This window comes from Vicugna pacos, chromosome 20, assembly GCF_048564905.1.
Source record: "Vicugna pacos chromosome 20, VicPac4, whole genome shotgun sequence".
Classification (NCBI taxonomy): domain Eukaryota; kingdom Metazoa; phylum Chordata; class Mammalia; order Artiodactyla; family Camelidae; genus Vicugna; species Vicugna pacos.
The window spans coordinates 30193949-30210788 of NC_133006.1; the positions used below are offsets into that span (position 1 = coordinate 30193949).

Sequence of the window (16840 nt, forward strand, 5' to 3'; positions counted from 1 at the left end):
AGATGCCTTGTGTGAGAGTGGGGGAAGGGAGGGGGGAGAAGAGGACTGACCGGGACTGAAACTGATTCAAGGAGGAGGGGGTTGGCAACATAAGGGAGAAGAAAATGCAGGATGAAGACTGCCTGCTGGAGTCTGCCTTCAGGAATCTAACAAGAGCAGCCATCATGAAGGAGAGCGAGCAGACACCAGGCTACGGAGGATCAAAGAGGGGATGGAAAGCGGGGAGGGAGGGAGAGGGGCAGGCAGAAGGGGCGGGCGCTCTTCAGGGAAACGGGGCCATGAGGAGGCATGAATTGCCCTGTAACAGGCAAATGCAGGCTCAGAAAGGGGGTCCTGGAGAACAGGAATAACTGGAAAGCAGAAAAGACTGAAACTTATCAAGAGAAAGCTAAGAAAAGAAAAAAATGCACTTTTTCAGTTAGACTGGAATTTAAAGCAATTCAGCTCATCCTTTTTATTTATAGATGAGGGAATGCTACCTTACATTCTGCCACTACCACGAGAAGCAGCAGCAGGAAGCCCCGAATTCCCCACTCTACAAAACATTTGCTAGTAAGTGGAACTAGGCATGTCAATACACATTTAAAGGGAGAATTGCCTCTAATAAATCACAATAAAAATATCTTAACAAAGAATTAATAAATGACCAGGTTGCATTATTCTCTTTAGGTTTCAAGACTCTTTACATTTAAAAAAAATTCTTACTCATTCAATCTAAGTTCTCTTTTATGAAGATAACTGACAAAAAAGAAAAAATACCTTGAAAGGCTTTAACAAATGTATACGTTCCAATATGAATATCACCAGGGACAGGAGAATATAGTTTCTATACCTTATAGAATAAAGAGCAGGCTTGGAATTACAGATCTCTCACATATATACCTTCTCTGCTCTTTAGTTTCTCAACCTAAAACATGGCAATAGCATCATAAACTTGCAGGCTTATTGTGAGCATTGAATGAAATCATGAATTTAAAAGCATCTAATAGCTATAAAAGGCACTCTACTTAGAGCCGTGCTTCTTGAACTATTTGTGAGGAATAACCAGTTTTCCTTCCAATTTATTACAGACAGCTACATTTCTAAAACACAAAGTGAATAACTAAAAAATACATCATAAATTTGGTATCTTTGGAATGTTAAATTACTAGAAAATCTAAGTGCTTACTTTCAATTTCAGTAATAATCTCGTACCTTGATGACAAGGAGTTTGCAAATGTGCGCTTGTCTATAAAGCAACTTTTGAGCAGCACTTGGCGGAGAGCGTGGCCTGGGAGATGGCAGACCACAGCAGTTAAAAAGCGCCAGCTCTGGTGCTAGACAACCAGGGTTCACAGCTTCCCCATCGCCTACTATCTACGTAACTTCAAGCTCTCTGTTGTCTGAGTTTCTTCATCTAAAAAATGTGACTGTCAACAATACATTTTATGTTGTCATTGTTTTTTCTTCCTTTTAAATAATTTGTGCTTTCAGGGGGCTATCATAAGAATTAAATGAGTTTATAAACCAATCTGAACAGTGACTGGGACATTTTTTAGGGCTCAATAAATATTAGTAATTAATACTATCAGTTAGTGAGTAATAAGATAGATACAAAAAGTCATGACTCTAAGGGTAAATATTTTTATGTAAATGCTGTTTTTTGTATTTGTATATTTTGTTGTTTTTTATTTGGAAAAAAATGGAGATTTATTTTAGCTTACAGAAATGGAAAACATACATCTTTTATGCATGAAAATATTGCTTTAACGTGTATTAAAATGTAATAAACAGTTTTTTTAAGCTTCCCATGTACTAGAATTCTTAACATTGCAAAGAATTTCCCATCAAATTCAGTTTCTTTTATCACTAATAGAAAAATTCAGGGAATGACATTATAAAAGTTAAGATGAATTCTGATTTTTTAAGAAAAAAATTCTTCAAAATTTAATTACATCATCATTCTTGAAAGCACAAATTATTTAAAAGAAAGAAAAAAAGAATGAAACCCAATTAGAACACACTAGATAAGACAACGTAATCAATTTTTTTCAAAGAAAAACTCAAAAGAATATTTTTTTCAATGATACAATTAAAAATTAAACCACAATACATTAGGAAACAATATGAAAAGGAGTCATTGTACAGTTGAATTAAAATTCTGTTTTCTAAAAGGCATTTGATGCTGGGTCTTATTTACATGGTTAGGCTAAAAACAAGTGGCTTGAAATAATAATTAACAGAAAAGAAATCTGTTCATTTTAAAGGCTATTAACAAGAAACCACTGATTTCATTGATCAAAACAGATTAGTTTAAAAAGAAAATTCTTTTAAGAATTTAAGACATCTAAAATAAACAAAAGCAAAAGCACATCATGCAAATAACCTCACACAAATCAGAGGGAATACTGGGATAGAAATAAGCTTGCACAGACAAACAGACGGAACAAGTGATTTTTCTCCTTGTTATCTCTTCTGGTCTAACATGAAAATATTTAGCATTTCTGGCAGAACACTAACTCCAGTGCACTAGCATCCTGAATTGGAGGTGGCAGCAGAAGAAATATATGTTTCTTTGCATCGAGTTTTTAATCTAGTGTGACAGAAGCAGTGGATAGAAGGCTATGCCATAGAAGGTTTGGAACCACAAGAGGGGATTCACCATGAGGTCCAGGCAATTGCTAATACGTAAGAAAGGACACCAGGGACTAGAAAAATGGAGGTAACAATGATTTTTGTTTGATATTAGAAAGAAACAAAAAAAAAAAAAAAACTAGAAGCTAAATTTCTTTAAGTCTTAAATGGCATTTTCTGATAATCACTCAGAATAGACAACTGATCACATGCCAAAATATTGTTTAGTTTGTGAGGTGGTTTCAGCAATATGTACATTTAAAAAAATGAAACCACTATGCCTGCCAGCAACAATAAAAAAATAGTTATCAATTGGCTCATGTGCAAAACCAGGTACGACACCCAAGAGAAAAATAACAAGATGCTTAGAATCATGATGACAAATTCACTTCTTTTTAAGGGGCAGTTATCAAACTTCAACATGAAAACTTTTTTAAAAGTACATGTCGTGGCAGAGCTTGGTAGTGACACCTGCACATCTATTCCTTCCACTTTCCACAGAAATAGATTACTTGCTAGACACATGGAAGCCTGAAAGAAATTATTATTTTTCATCTTCCTCTGTAGCTAGGGATGGCCATGGTGTAATCAATGAGATATAAATGGAAGTGTCATGTAACAACTTCTAAGAAAGTAACTTTTGAAGGAAGGAGGGGTACACCCTTTTTCAATTCTTTCTCCTCTTTGTTGTCTGGAATGCAGACTTGATGGATGGATTTTAAGCAGCCAACATGGCCCATGACACAGAAACTCACATTGAGGATAGCAGAGCGACAGAACAGAATCCTGGGTCCTTGCTACTGTGGACCATCCTACCAGCACAGGATTACTACCTCCCAATTTTTTTTTTTTTTAACGTGAAAGGGTAATATACATCTACCTTCTTTGAAATATTGTTTTATGCTTTTGACCATTCACAGCCCAAACCAATCCTATCTAAACTAGAGTGCTCCATGTAACAGAACCTGAATGGATGGCATTAGTTGAGTTGGATAGCAGCAGGTAGGAGGAACTCATACTGCAGGCTGGAAAGCAAACTAATGTTATATGTTGGCAAAATATCTGGTCATATTGTCACCTGCTGAACCTTGGAAGATAGACCCAGTGTTAGGTAAGTCTGGAGCAGTGGAAGTGTTACAAACGGTTCAGAACCTTAAATACTAGCTGGCTCCTTCTCCCTGCTCTTAGCAACAAGAAACTCAGACTAGAGCTGGCCAGCTGCAAGCTGAGACTTAAGAAAACTGAGCTTTTCTTAGAAAATCTCTCTGTTTGTGAATTTACAGTCTAATTTGACCAAGAATCCTGTGATTTTGAGGTTTGCAGGTTTGCAAAAGCCAAGCCAAGCAATTACAAGCACTGGGTACAATACCACGGAAGACAGAACTGGTGCCTCTTCATACACTGGCCCAGTCCTCTGGCACTGATGGGATTAAGAGCGGTTCAGAGGGTCTGAAAGGAGTCATCAGGAAGTTCAGAGGGTGGGGATGAACAGAGGCCAGAGGGCAATAAATCAAAGCGTCTTCAGGTTCAAAACTATGTCCTGACCTGACTTTTGACTTGTTCATGGAACTGACAAGAAACAAACAGACTGAAAACGCAGTAAATTTTTGAAGGAAATGGGTTGCCAAAGATACACCAGGATGGTCTGCACAGCATGTGACTGCACAACTCTTAAAGCAATTCCCATGTCTCAAATCAGCACCACAAGGAAGCAGGCACGGAAGGATTAGAACCCAGCCAGAAGATCATAGTCCCTAGGCCTATCACAGATATGGCCATGACGGACAACCGGCTAGAGAGTTTCTCTCACAGAGTGAAATCAAAGCTCATCAGATGGGAGAGCTAAAGAATGCCCTTTCTACCAAGCAGGATTTGTTATAATACCCATCGAATATGTGTGTTTCACAGTCTCCCATTTTTCAAATGGGAATTTAAAAAATTATAATTATCTTATTTTTACTTCATTTTAAATGGGCAGTTTGGTGTTGCCCTTTAGTTTATAGCCATCAGTCCATAGAAAGCCACAGCTGGACCTTCTGAAAAGGACAGAGCATCAACGTTATCACAGTACAACAGGACAGGGTAATTATGTGGGGCTGGGTTATCTCTCTCAGACAAAGGCTAAAGTCCTGTCAAATGAGACAGACTAAGGCAGAGACTACCAATTGTTCCCCACTATCTCACCTCCTCTTATTTCCAACAGAATGCTTTGTTTTTAAATGGGAACAAGGCCACTCAAAATAAACACTGTATTGCTTAGCCTTTCTTTCTGCTAAGTGCAGACCTGTGACTAGGTTCCGACCAACTGGAGATAATTAAAGTGACATGTGGCTTTCAGAGAGTATTTAAAGGGATGGAACATATACTCTTCTCTGCCCCTCACTTTCATATAGACTGGGATGCAAATTTGATGGCTGGAGCTCAAGCAGCTATCTTGGACCATGAGATAAAAGCTGTATCTTGACTGCATCCCTCATATGCTGAAGCCTTAAAATGCCCTACTGCCTGCCTAGTTCTGGTCTTCATTTATACAGCTGAAAAAATAAACTTCTACTTTCTTTATGCCATTACTTTTCCTGTCACTTGCAGACAAACCAAACTATAACTTTTATATACATAAATATACATTTGTGTGTGTGTAATCTAGTTAAAGTCTTTCCTATACTAGTAGGTTTTATTATGTCATAGACAAACTCAAACCTAGAAAGTATAATTGTCTAAAGAAAAGAAATTGGTTTTCATGTAAGACCTGTAATTCAGTATTTCTTTCTTATTCATGGGAAGCCTATAATAAATATTTAAGCTCATTCCCACCCACCATGCCAGAATTAACACTGGAGTTTTACTATATTTATCAAACATCATAGTTAAAAGTATTTATGTAATAGTAACCCTGATTTAAGAATACCAGTCCCTAGAAGACAGTTACCAAGTTTTACTAATCTCAATACGCTTTACCTAACAAGTGCCTGACATACATTCCATAACCAATTAATAATAGTTGAATAAATACAAGACTTTGGATCCTTTGAAATTAATATTAATTCACAGAGATGTTTTTGATCTTATTTCCAGAACTTAAATTGGTCAGATTTTCATAATCTGAGATTCAAACTTTAAAAACAATTATGGGTTACATTACCTAGTCTTTTCCCTACTGTTTGCTGTTAACTTAGTTTTAGTACCTTTCAGATATTACTGCAAAATCTAAGAGAATAGTCAAAATTACAGGCACTACACATGCTCCTTTGATTTCTTGTTATTGATAAGAATACAAAGTCCTCGATATAATAATGAGGACTCAAGACGTGTCCATGAGAGGATGGTGACAAGGGTGAATACGGGGAGGCGAGAGTGACCAATAACCAACTCTCTCTCCTCATGCAGCAGCAAGTGAGGGAGTACAGTGTTAAGAATTGAGGCTGTTTATGAGCAGGAGTTTGAGCTGGATATTTAATATTCTTGGCTCTAGGAAAAAGGATAAATAGGAGGTAGACATGAGGACTGACAAAGGGTTTGAAACACAGGAGGTTATGTAAGGTGATAGTTCTGCAACACATAACCATTAGTCCAGCATTTTATTTACTTGTATACACACTGCATGAGGAAGGTGCAGTTTACTGTTAAAGATGCGCTTACAGGTAAGCTACTTGTTAACTTCTCTTTGTAGGTTTCCTCCACGCAGTCACATTCAAACCCAGCTTAGCACCCCCTTAACCCAGAGACTCTCCACCTGGATGGGGAGCCAAAAAGAGGGGATACTGACTACAGAAAAATGTATTAAATTTATAAGAGAAGGCATCTATAATTTTTAAATTTCTGTTTAATAGGATAGTATAATTTCTAATTGGAAAATTGTCATCATCCCTAATGTTTCTAAAAATTATTCTCTCTGGAAAAGATAGATGCCATGACCGAAGTGAATACAGTTTAGAGGATCACAGGCTGGAGCCTGCATCTAAATCTGCCAGTAACATGGGGCAAGTCACTTAACCTCTATGTGCCATAAGTTCCTCACCTGTAGCATCGGGGTAAGAATATTTCCTATCCAGTGTGCATCAGGCGAAAATTAAATGAGTTAACCCCTGTAAAGTAACTGGCACATTACTTTCAACATATTACATGCTCAATAAACACGTCTCATAATTATTGTTAGCTACTAGCCAGCGGGGGTTCAGAGAACACAGAATCTCTAAGAAGGCAGAGTATTCTGTTCCACTAAAGGGAACATATCAGTTTCTCTGCAAATCTCAGAGGATGTTCTTCCGTATGCAAAGAGAACTTTAATTAAAGCAGACTGAGAAATACTACTCTAAGCCTTAATCTCACTGGTTCCAGAGTAAGCGCTGTTCTTTGACAAAATCGTATTATCCCGGCTTCCTGCTCCTGGGCCTCTGGATGCCATGTACACGGTGCAGCCAGACGGGGGTCGAGGAGGACAAATGCAGCATCATGCTAGGACTGTGCAGTAATCAACAGAGGACCAGAAAGGCTGGCTCCCATCTTAGCCATTACCTCAGCTCAGTATTTGACAAAGAACGTAACCTAACAATAGCTTTGTTTTGTTTTTTCCCTCACAGAACCCAGAGCACCGAGCCCCACGTCTGCTTACAGGAAGCAACTCTAATTGCCATTTGACCCTTACCATTTTTGTTTTCCTAAAACTGCAACATCCCTGGGCTTCCATGGTGTCACTCCCTCCCAGGTCCCCTCCTATGCTGGCCTGACCCTGCCGTTTCAACCTCTGTCCCGGATCCTTTCCTTTCCCATCACTCAAGTACTGGCGCTCCCGAGATGCCTTTCTCCTGGAGGATCTCATCGCCCACAGCTTCATCTGCTGCCCACACATAGATGGCCCTTTCTCTCTACACTCCCGTCGCCCCCAGGGGCTGCTCACCCTTATTTTCTACAGGCCATAGGAGCTCTTGGGTTTTCTACAGGGGCACTGCAGATTCAGTATATCCAAAACAAAGCTGTTATCTTTCCCACCCAAATTCCTCCTTCTCCTGTCTTGGTTAACTACATCATCCTCTACTGTGTCTAGAGACAAAACATCAAGGAGCCATCAGTGATGCTCACGCCTACCTTCCTCCTCTTCCCCTCCAACCACACACTGCAAATTTTATCTCAATATTTGCTGAATCCGACTCATCATCTCTGTCCCTAGAGAGATATGACTTAGATGAGAACAACACAGTATGATCATTGGGTTCCAGCTCAAGACTAACATGACCTGAGTTTTCATCAAGGTTCTGTCACTAACTGCATGACCATGGGGAAATCACTTAACCTCCTTGAGCCTTAAGGATTTAATAAGCTAACACATGCAATGCCCTCAAAGTAGTAATGGGCACAAAAGTAAAACTCAGAAATATTAGTTACCGGTTTTCTTACTGTTAGCATGTGAAGTGTTGATATTGGTATTGTTACTGTTCCAATTATTATAGTGCTGGGCATAAAACTGATAAATGAAAAAGTGAATCATTTAGTTACCATGTATTATTAGTGTTGGAAGGAAGCCTGTTTCACAGGCCAAACTGAGGAGCTAGTCCCATTGTACGTTAAGTCAGTATGGGATTTCAACAAGTCTTTTTAACCATGTGAACTGTGACCATCACTTTAAAGTACAGATTAAAAATACCTAGCCTACCTATTCGCCTAGGTTTTTGTGACAACATCATGACAATATGTGAGCCCTGTGGAATAAAAGTAGCACTCCAAAAGGAAAAATGCTTACTATTAGTATATGACTTCATAGATATGTGACCCTTATGTTTACAACAAAACACTGAGATGAAGAAAACATACAGGGGATTAAGGGAAGGTAGCTTCTTAGTTTCTGAAAAAAAAATCATAATACAAGAAAAGGTAGAAAAAGATTAGGGAAGATGAGATTTCTTTCTTTACCAAGCTAGAAGGAAAATTTAAGTCAATAGAAAATTTAATTACCTTCAACCAATAAATCAAACTTAGGGGAATCCCCAAATAATATGGTATTTAGCACATGATGTGAACATCTTCCAAATGTAAATACAATCTTGGGTTGCAAAAGGAAAAAATTAGTGTTTTTCTACTAGATAACTGTTCCAATTGTATGTATACATTCTCTTGAAAAAATTTAACAGTAGCAAGGGAGGGAAGGGAAAAGAACAGAACTTCACTACCTCAGAAAGAAATCTGACGAAAGATAAAAGCATGAACAAGACCCGAGGGACTCCCCAAACAACAACCCAGTTAAAGATACTAAAAATGATGAAGTAAAGCCAGAAAACATCTTTGAGGGAAGTGTTTGCCTAAATTATTTTGGAGGTGGTTATTCAGTGAACAGAAACACATCTGGAAATGCATCTGGAAGAAAACTCAATTATTGAATCGCTGCTGAATAGTTCTTTTTATTTGCAATGTTCTTTTCTTCTATTCTGACAAACATTGCTATTTATGTTTCCAAGCCGTTAGGAATAAAGCTAGACAGAGGGGAAAAAAAAACAGAATAAAATAAAAATTTAACCTCACTTGTCTTTTATCAGATTGTGCTCCAGGACGAACACGTGGATGATTGGGACCGATGAAAGGGAGAAAAAGAATGTAGGATGTTAATGAGTTAGCATCACTGTTTTTTTTATTTGCAGACAGACTGGAAAAGGAGGTCACAGGACAGGCTGGACAGAGAGATAACTCTGGGATGCTCTTAGAGACATCATCCTGCCAAAGTGACCCTGGCTTCGTGGCCCTGTGCCCCTCCACCGTCTGAGTGTACAGGGCAGAGATCAGAGGATGGAACTTTCTGTGCAAGGCGGCCACTTCCCCTCAAATATGTTCTTCCCACTAAAATGTTCCTCTTCACCCGAGTGCCCGTTAGTTACTGGTTGTGGCATTTCACTTGGAAATCTCTGGGTGTGTAAATGGGTACTTCAGGGCTAAAAGGGTTAGTGTCCTGTGGGAAACAAGAGGAATTAATCCAGAAGTACGTAGTACATTGACAAATGATCATGGCAAATTCTGAGACAAATGATAACATAGAAGTAAAAGTCAAGACAAGGCTGCTACAGTATGGTGCAACTTAATTTAGATACGTGCAACTTGCAAGCAAGAACACAACTGGGCATTACTTCATTCCAATTTTACTGACTGAGGGAGATGGATCTTGTCTCCCAAGTTTAAGATCTAGTAAACATACACCAAAAGGCCACTGGACTGCTAACAAAATAATCTGTGTCAACAGTTAGGTCTTTTGATATACAAACCATTTCATTTCTTAAACTGTATCTATCAAAGGGACATTCTTAGATACTTCTTTCTTACTTTCATGTGTGAATTGGAAGGCTCAGTGATTCTTCTACTGAGCATTAGAACATATGCTTGAGAGGAGAACTTTCATGCTGCACCAATTTTTAAAAAAACCGATGTGAATATATGTTGGGGAGTGAATGAGTACATTCAATGCTGCTCAAACGGGGAAAACCCAATTAAAGTTTATGTCCAAGGCCCCAAGGTCCTGGGAGCCCTAATTATATCCTCCTTACATACCAGAGTGAAAAACCTTCTCAATGGGAAAGGAAGTCTTTAAAACTACATGAGAAAGCAAAAATTAATGATTCGAGTTTTAAACTTGTTTTAATCTCAGTATTATGTGAAAAAGATAACAGAGAAGGCAGGTAAGTGACCTGTAATAAAAGTAGTAAAATTTATGAGGTCTTTACTAAAAATTATAAAAACATACATCTAAAACCAGAATCACATCTCTTGCTTTTGTTCTGTGTAGTTTTCCTCCATATCCCTCCAAAGCCCATCATGTATTTTAAGGAATCATCTTATCCCTTTAAATAAAAACATCAAATTACTTAGTTAATTTTCCAACTGGATTAATCAATCTGAATAGAATCGTTTCCGTTATGAGTGTCTGCTCATGACCAGCTGTTTTAAATTAGTATATTAAGTAATTGAGACACTTTTCTTTGCAAAGGTTGCATGATTTAATAAATTCCCATATGCCCCAACATGTGCCAGCACTACGAGGTTATCTCCAATCCAGCTGCTGTTATGATAGGAGCTGCCAACTTTCAGCCAACTGAAGAGAATAAGAATCAGCTGCAAGTTGGCTCGTATGTGAACTTCTTCTGCTCCCAGCTAAAACACAGGCCAATTTCAACCATAAAGCAAATTAATTAAAAAGCCTTCACCTCCGCTGTTTGTGCAACATGGCACGACAAATACCGCTGCATCAGTGGTTGGAGGGCCTGCAGCTTCAGGTAAGATCCTATAGCTTGGATTTCAGTCTTAAATGCTGTCGGTTGTTTTTTTTTACAGATTGGATTTTTTGAGGAAATAGATCAGGAAATGTCTTGTGTCCCTAAATTTGTAACATGAATATTCGAGAAGCCTCACACTGCTGGAGAATAAATAAATGAGACTTTTGTTTGTTAAAGGCTCATTACAAAAAACGGACTTCAAAGGCTTCAGAGGAAACAAGAGGTAAATGAAAAGGGCCACATGTACACAGAAGCTAAAAAACAGAAGAACAGAGCACCAGACGCACAACTTTGAGTGAGAGCCACTGTCTGAATGAGCGTGATGCATAAAACAGTGGTAGTGTTAGACCCTCGTTCTAAGAATGACAATACTGCATTAAATTTTGATTAAAAATTGGACAGAACAATTTTGTGCGGATCAGTTATCCAGACTAGGGGTTCTATAGAAACCTCTGAAACTTGGATGTTTCCAATAAGCACGAATCTAATGTGGCATAAAGCTATGCTAGTTTTTTTTATAGGGGAAAGTAAACACGTAGAGCAGAAGTCTGCTTATAATTTTCCATTTATTTCTAAATGCCCATCATAGTTGGAAATGACTCCCTGGATGGATGGACTTCCCTGAGGACAGGAAAACTTACCCACTGAGGAGCAGAGTTAGGTCAGAGAGTCCTCAGATGAGTGAGGCTCCACTGTTTCTCACAAGCAACAGAATGGACTGGATGAGACATACAATTCTTTGGTGCTGATGAACTGTCTAAAACTATATATAGCCCAGAGTTAATTTTTAAAACATCACCTGGAGATGCTAACTGTCTTAACTTCTATTCTACAATTCCAGTGATTCACAGCACTTGAAACTGAAATTGTGGATGGATCGGTGAGACGGGGTGTCTTCTCCAGGCATCTCTAATTTCCTCTTTCTGGGATCTCCAGTATTTCCAACCCTGGAGCCCTGGGTAGATTACTTGGCTCTGGAGTCTTCCAGACAGTTGGGATAGTTCTAGAAAAGCCACATGGATGCCTCAGGGTAGTTCAGAAATCAAAGAAATAACAATGAGCTTAGCGCTGTTTTCTCAAATCCTTTGATGTGATCATCTTTTGACCCCTATTTAGCTCATGGATGCTGTTGAAACTGTTCAAGATGCAACAGATTTAAAAGGTCCAACTCTGGAGTAACACAAAAGGCTAGACCTTGTTGAGAAGTCATTGCCTAGTTAAGCAGTCGCAGTAATTCCCCCAAACAACTGAGTCAGCACTCACCCAAACAGAGGTGGAGAAGTGTTGATTCCTTAATCTCCTTGAATCACATCAGTGTAACTTTTGGAAAGTGTTCTAGTCTACTCTGCATAACAGGATGCATGCCTACACTCGGAAAAATCTTGTGCAACAGCTATGAACTGTGTGCACCATCTGCTACTGCTCTAATAAGCAAGAGGCAAGAAACTTCACAGGTGTAAGTATTTATTTGCAGTTTTGAAAACATGCCATTTACCAGTGCCAGCGTGCCCAAAAGGTCTCTCTTCCATGACACAAGTTTACCTATAACAAGCTAGAAATAAATGCAAAGGAGGGACAGGCCAATGAGAGACATCCAACATAAACATTCTTACTCTTCAGCCTTGCCCTCAGTTCTGTTCAAGATCAGGAAGTATTAGAGATGAGAGAGATCCATCATTATTCTGTTTTCTACTGTGAAAGTTGTATATACTCAATGAGTATACAAGTAAAATTCATCCTAGAATAAATATACTTTCTACTGACTGATTTGAATATTCAAACAATTAGCTGTATTTGCTTGAATGCACACTACGTGTCTTTATTTCTGGTGGTGAGGATAATCAAGACATGCCGGGGGTGGGGATAGGGGTGGGGGACATATAAAGGGAAGATGAGGAAGGACAGAGAAAGAAAATAGAAGAAAAAGATTTTTAAAAGATTTGTATACAGTCAGGACAAGCGATTAACTGAAGGTGGAAAAAATAATTGCTTCCAATTTGTATAAAGCAATCATATCCATGTAGTACTCGGTACAAAGGTACATAATTATAAACAAGAAGATGGAAATAAAGTTATATTTTAATTAAGAAACACAACAGAGGGAAAAATTATGGGAAAAAATTGTGGAAAGTAGGAAGAGCCACGCCACAAATATGCCAAGATAAATGACACAGCCCCAGAGGGGGGAACAGGGCCCCAGACTTGAGAACTTCGCGATGACCTTGGCCTGCACCATTTCCTGCCTTGTATAATCACAGAAGGCATTCAGTGTTTGGTGATGATGAGAAGTGGGATTTTGAAGAATATAATTATAGGCTGCAAGTGTTTTCTGTGGAAACAAAATTATCATTCACGTCTGAGACTGGGTAAATATGCCTTAATTTTGGTCCATGGCAACTTGAACTTTAAAAAAACAGAATCCCCAGACCGCCTTATACATCTCAATTCTTCAAGAATACTCCAGGGATAAGTGTGTAGAGGCAGAAACATTCTCAGATCCTCTTCAAAAAATGCTATTTTGTATAAAATTATCTCTTTTGTAGTGACATGATTTGAGCTACCTCCATATCAAAAGCAGCTGACAACTTCAGAAGGCCACATTAAAGAAGGTTTAAGCAGAGCAAAGCTAAGGCAGTTTTCATCTGCTAGGTCAGGTAGAGAGACATCACCGCGCACATAACCTTAGAGAGATGGGGGACTGGCTGCCAGTGAACGGCGTGTGATGCCCAGATGGAAGGTGCATGTAAACTGAGGGGAGAGAAGAAACCACATCAAGGGTGTCTAAGGAACACTGAAAGGCTTTGAAAGCTTCGAAAGTCTTGCCTCTTTCTCTGTACCTTTAATTGTGGCTACCGTCAGCGCATTTTTGCCACATGCTTTTAAAAGAAAAAAGAAATGGTTATTTTCTTAAGTGCTAACAGACTTACTTCTCTTTCAGAAAATCCACGACTCTTTTGAAGTCAGCCACGCAGTATTCTCTTTTCATTTCCATGAGCACCGTGTCAGAGGCAGACTGGACCGGTATGTGCAGGAAAGCATAGACTCGGGGATGATTGAGGATTTTTGCCATTTCCTTTAAAGAGATGGAAGGAGAAAACATTCATCATTTTCACAAATCAGGGAATGGTCTCCCTCAGACGAACACTCACAAGTGTTAAGCAAACAGCATAGCTGAAAACAGACCAATCAGCTAGGATCTCAGAAGGAACGTCACCTGCATCACTCCGGGATGATAAGTGGGAATTTCACATTGCTTTTGGAGGATTTCATGTAAGAGATATATCCTCATGGTCACTACTCTCTTAGGTGACAAAACAGAGATAAACGCATGTGATGTCTGAAGAGTAAGAAGGTTTCTGAGTACCTCCAAATAAACACCACTCTTCCCTTGCCTCAAAGCATTTTCTATTCTGCCTTCTTCCATTAGCAGGAGGAACAGCAATATTTAAGGCGAACTGTCGAAGCCATGTGGTCCTGTGTACTTGAATAAAGTTCCCAAATTCAGAGTAAGTCAACACTTTTTTTTTAAATACCTGTAACTCCCCGGTTTCTTTTTTTTTTTTTAACATTATTTATTGATTTATAATCATTTTACAATGTTGTGTCAAATTCCAGAGTAGAGTATAATTTTTCAGTTATACATGAACATACATATATTCATTGTCACATTTTTTTCTCCGTGAGCTACCATAAGATCTTGTGTATATTTCCCTGTACTATACAATATAATCTTGTTTATCTATTCATCAATTTTGAAATCCCGTCTATCCCTTCCCACCCTCTGCCCCCTTGGCAACCACAAGTTTGTATTCTATGTCTATGAGTCTATTTCTGTTTTGTATTTATGCTCTGTTTGTTTGTTTATCTTTTTAGATTCCACATATGAGTGATCTCATATGGTATTTTTCTTCTCTTTCTGGCTTACTTCACTTAGAACAACATTCTCCAGGAGCAACCATGTTGCTGCCCTGTTTCTTTTTCAGGTAGTTAGTGAACACTTATGTTTGAGTACTACCATGCAAAAGGCATGGTATCAGACAGTGAAGCCAACCAGTTCACCCCTGGTCACCCCCCGATATCTGCCTTTCAGCTGCAGAGTTCGAAAGAACAGAAATCAGGGAAGAGCAGGAAGAAGAATCTGTCTTGCAAAGTTAAAGAGAGCAAACTGGAGGGAAACACATGAGGAAACCCAGAGATGGTTTTAAATTCCTCCAAGGATATAAAGTGGGTAGGAAAAAGAGTGACAAAACGAAAACTGGAAACAAAACCATAGATGTGAGCAATAAGTAAAAATGTGACTAATTAATGGCCCATCAATGGCGGGGAAGGAAAAAGGTTGGGGGGAGGGAGAAGGGGAGGGAGACGGGTGCGTACGAGCGCAGAATCCAGAAGAGATAAAAATGTCCAGAAAGGGGCTGCCCTTCAACAACCTGAGTGTGTCCCACAGTTCTGAGTTTTCATAGTCCTGCACTAGCAGTTCTATTATCTCACTTCATCGTTAGAACAATATTTTGAGGGATTTTACAGAGTCAAAGAGCCACCTAATTCCACAGTGACCTCTTAGCTATTCAGGGGTCAGTCATGCATTTTTATCACCCGTGTCCTTTGATCCTCTATTTTCTTTCCACTGACTATGAATGTTAGTATTTTCACCAAAGTGGAAGAAAAGAATGACTAATTCAAACCACTCACCTTCTTAGCATCTGTTTAAAAAAAAAATCCTTCAGACTAAGAAATTCAAACAACCAAATGACATTACTCATGGATATTCTTTACCTTCTCTACCAGGAATTTACAGGTAGATAACCTTGTTATATACAGATAAATAACTAAACTGAAACTGGAGTTGATGAATATTTTATTTAGCAGAAAAATAAGTAGCTAACACATTATCTGAAGATGTCCTTCACAAAACAGTGACATTTCTTTGCTGGGTATTTAGTCAGAAGGCTCTGCACCTCCTCACTCAGCATCTTCCCTGGATAAGGCTGTGGGAGGCAGGGCAACCTTTATCACTGCGGACCCTATAGTAACTGTGTTGGCCTTCTGTTTTGATTCTCTGCCTTTCAGGTTTTTCACACCTGAATATCAAGATTCTCCAACAGTGGAAGGGAAAAAAAATTGTACAAAAAAACCTTTGTTTTCTAAAGGGGCAGGACTCAGTTTTAACTAACTTTCAACATACATGCTGCGGTAAAAAAGCAGCACACCTTAACAAATCACACAATTTGTGAAACGGAATTTCACTCAATCTCTGTGCCTTGGTCTTCTCATCTGCAGAATGGAGATACTAGTAATACCCACCTCATAGGGCTGCTGGGCTACTGCGAAAATTAAATAAGATAATCCAGTACGTGCTTGTATGTAAGCACTCAACACATAAATGATGTAATAGTCTTCTTTGGAGAGTAAAGTTCATGGTAGCATTTTCATACACATTATGGGAACTTACCAATAAATAAAATAGCTTTCCAACAATGTAATTCCCTTTACTAGTAAGTAAAGGAGCAGTAACTTGTACTGATTTGCAAAAAATAAATTTGAAAGGGGTTCCCAGCAAACATGACCCCGGGCCAGAAAGGGCAGAGCGGTTTCTGCTGGAAACACACAGGGCGTTCTACTACTGTAAACAGGATGCTGTGCAGATGAAGTGCTGTCTTGTTCCAGTGTGGCAATTTACAAATTAAAGCGTTAATAGCTAGCAAGGAGAATAAATCTGGTGGCTTTTTTCCCTTTGGCTCTCAAAATAAGATTCCCCACTAGTAATTATCTACAGCTTCATACTACAGACTTTGCAACTTTATAATGGTAGGCACTAGAACATAAAAGTGAAAAAGACCAAAAACAACTTGCCCCTTAATCAAAGTCTGCATTTCTCTTACGAAAAGGATCACAACTTAACACAGATTAATGCACCCCAAAGAGACAAAGCACTTATTTTCTGCTTCGTTTTTCCTTCTGTCCTTCTTCTCACTCAG

The 16840-nt window shown here is 38.8% G+C and overlaps 1 protein-coding gene across 7 annotated transcripts in view; it reads right to left on the minus strand.

Moving 5' to 3' along the window:
* The window catches only part of CDKAL1 (CDKAL1 threonylcarbamoyladenosine tRNA methylthiotransferase), a 532049-nt gene that overhangs the window by 172415 nt on the left and 342794 nt on the right, over window positions 1-16840 (minus strand). For all 7 annotated transcript variants that reach the window (XM_015234628.3, XM_072945594.1, XM_015234630.3 and 4 more), the window contains one exon: window positions 13790-13935. In XM_015234628.3, the coding sequence (XP_015090114.2) occupies window positions 13790-13935 (146 nt within the window). The remainder of the gene's footprint in view (window positions 1-13789; window positions 13936-16840) is intronic.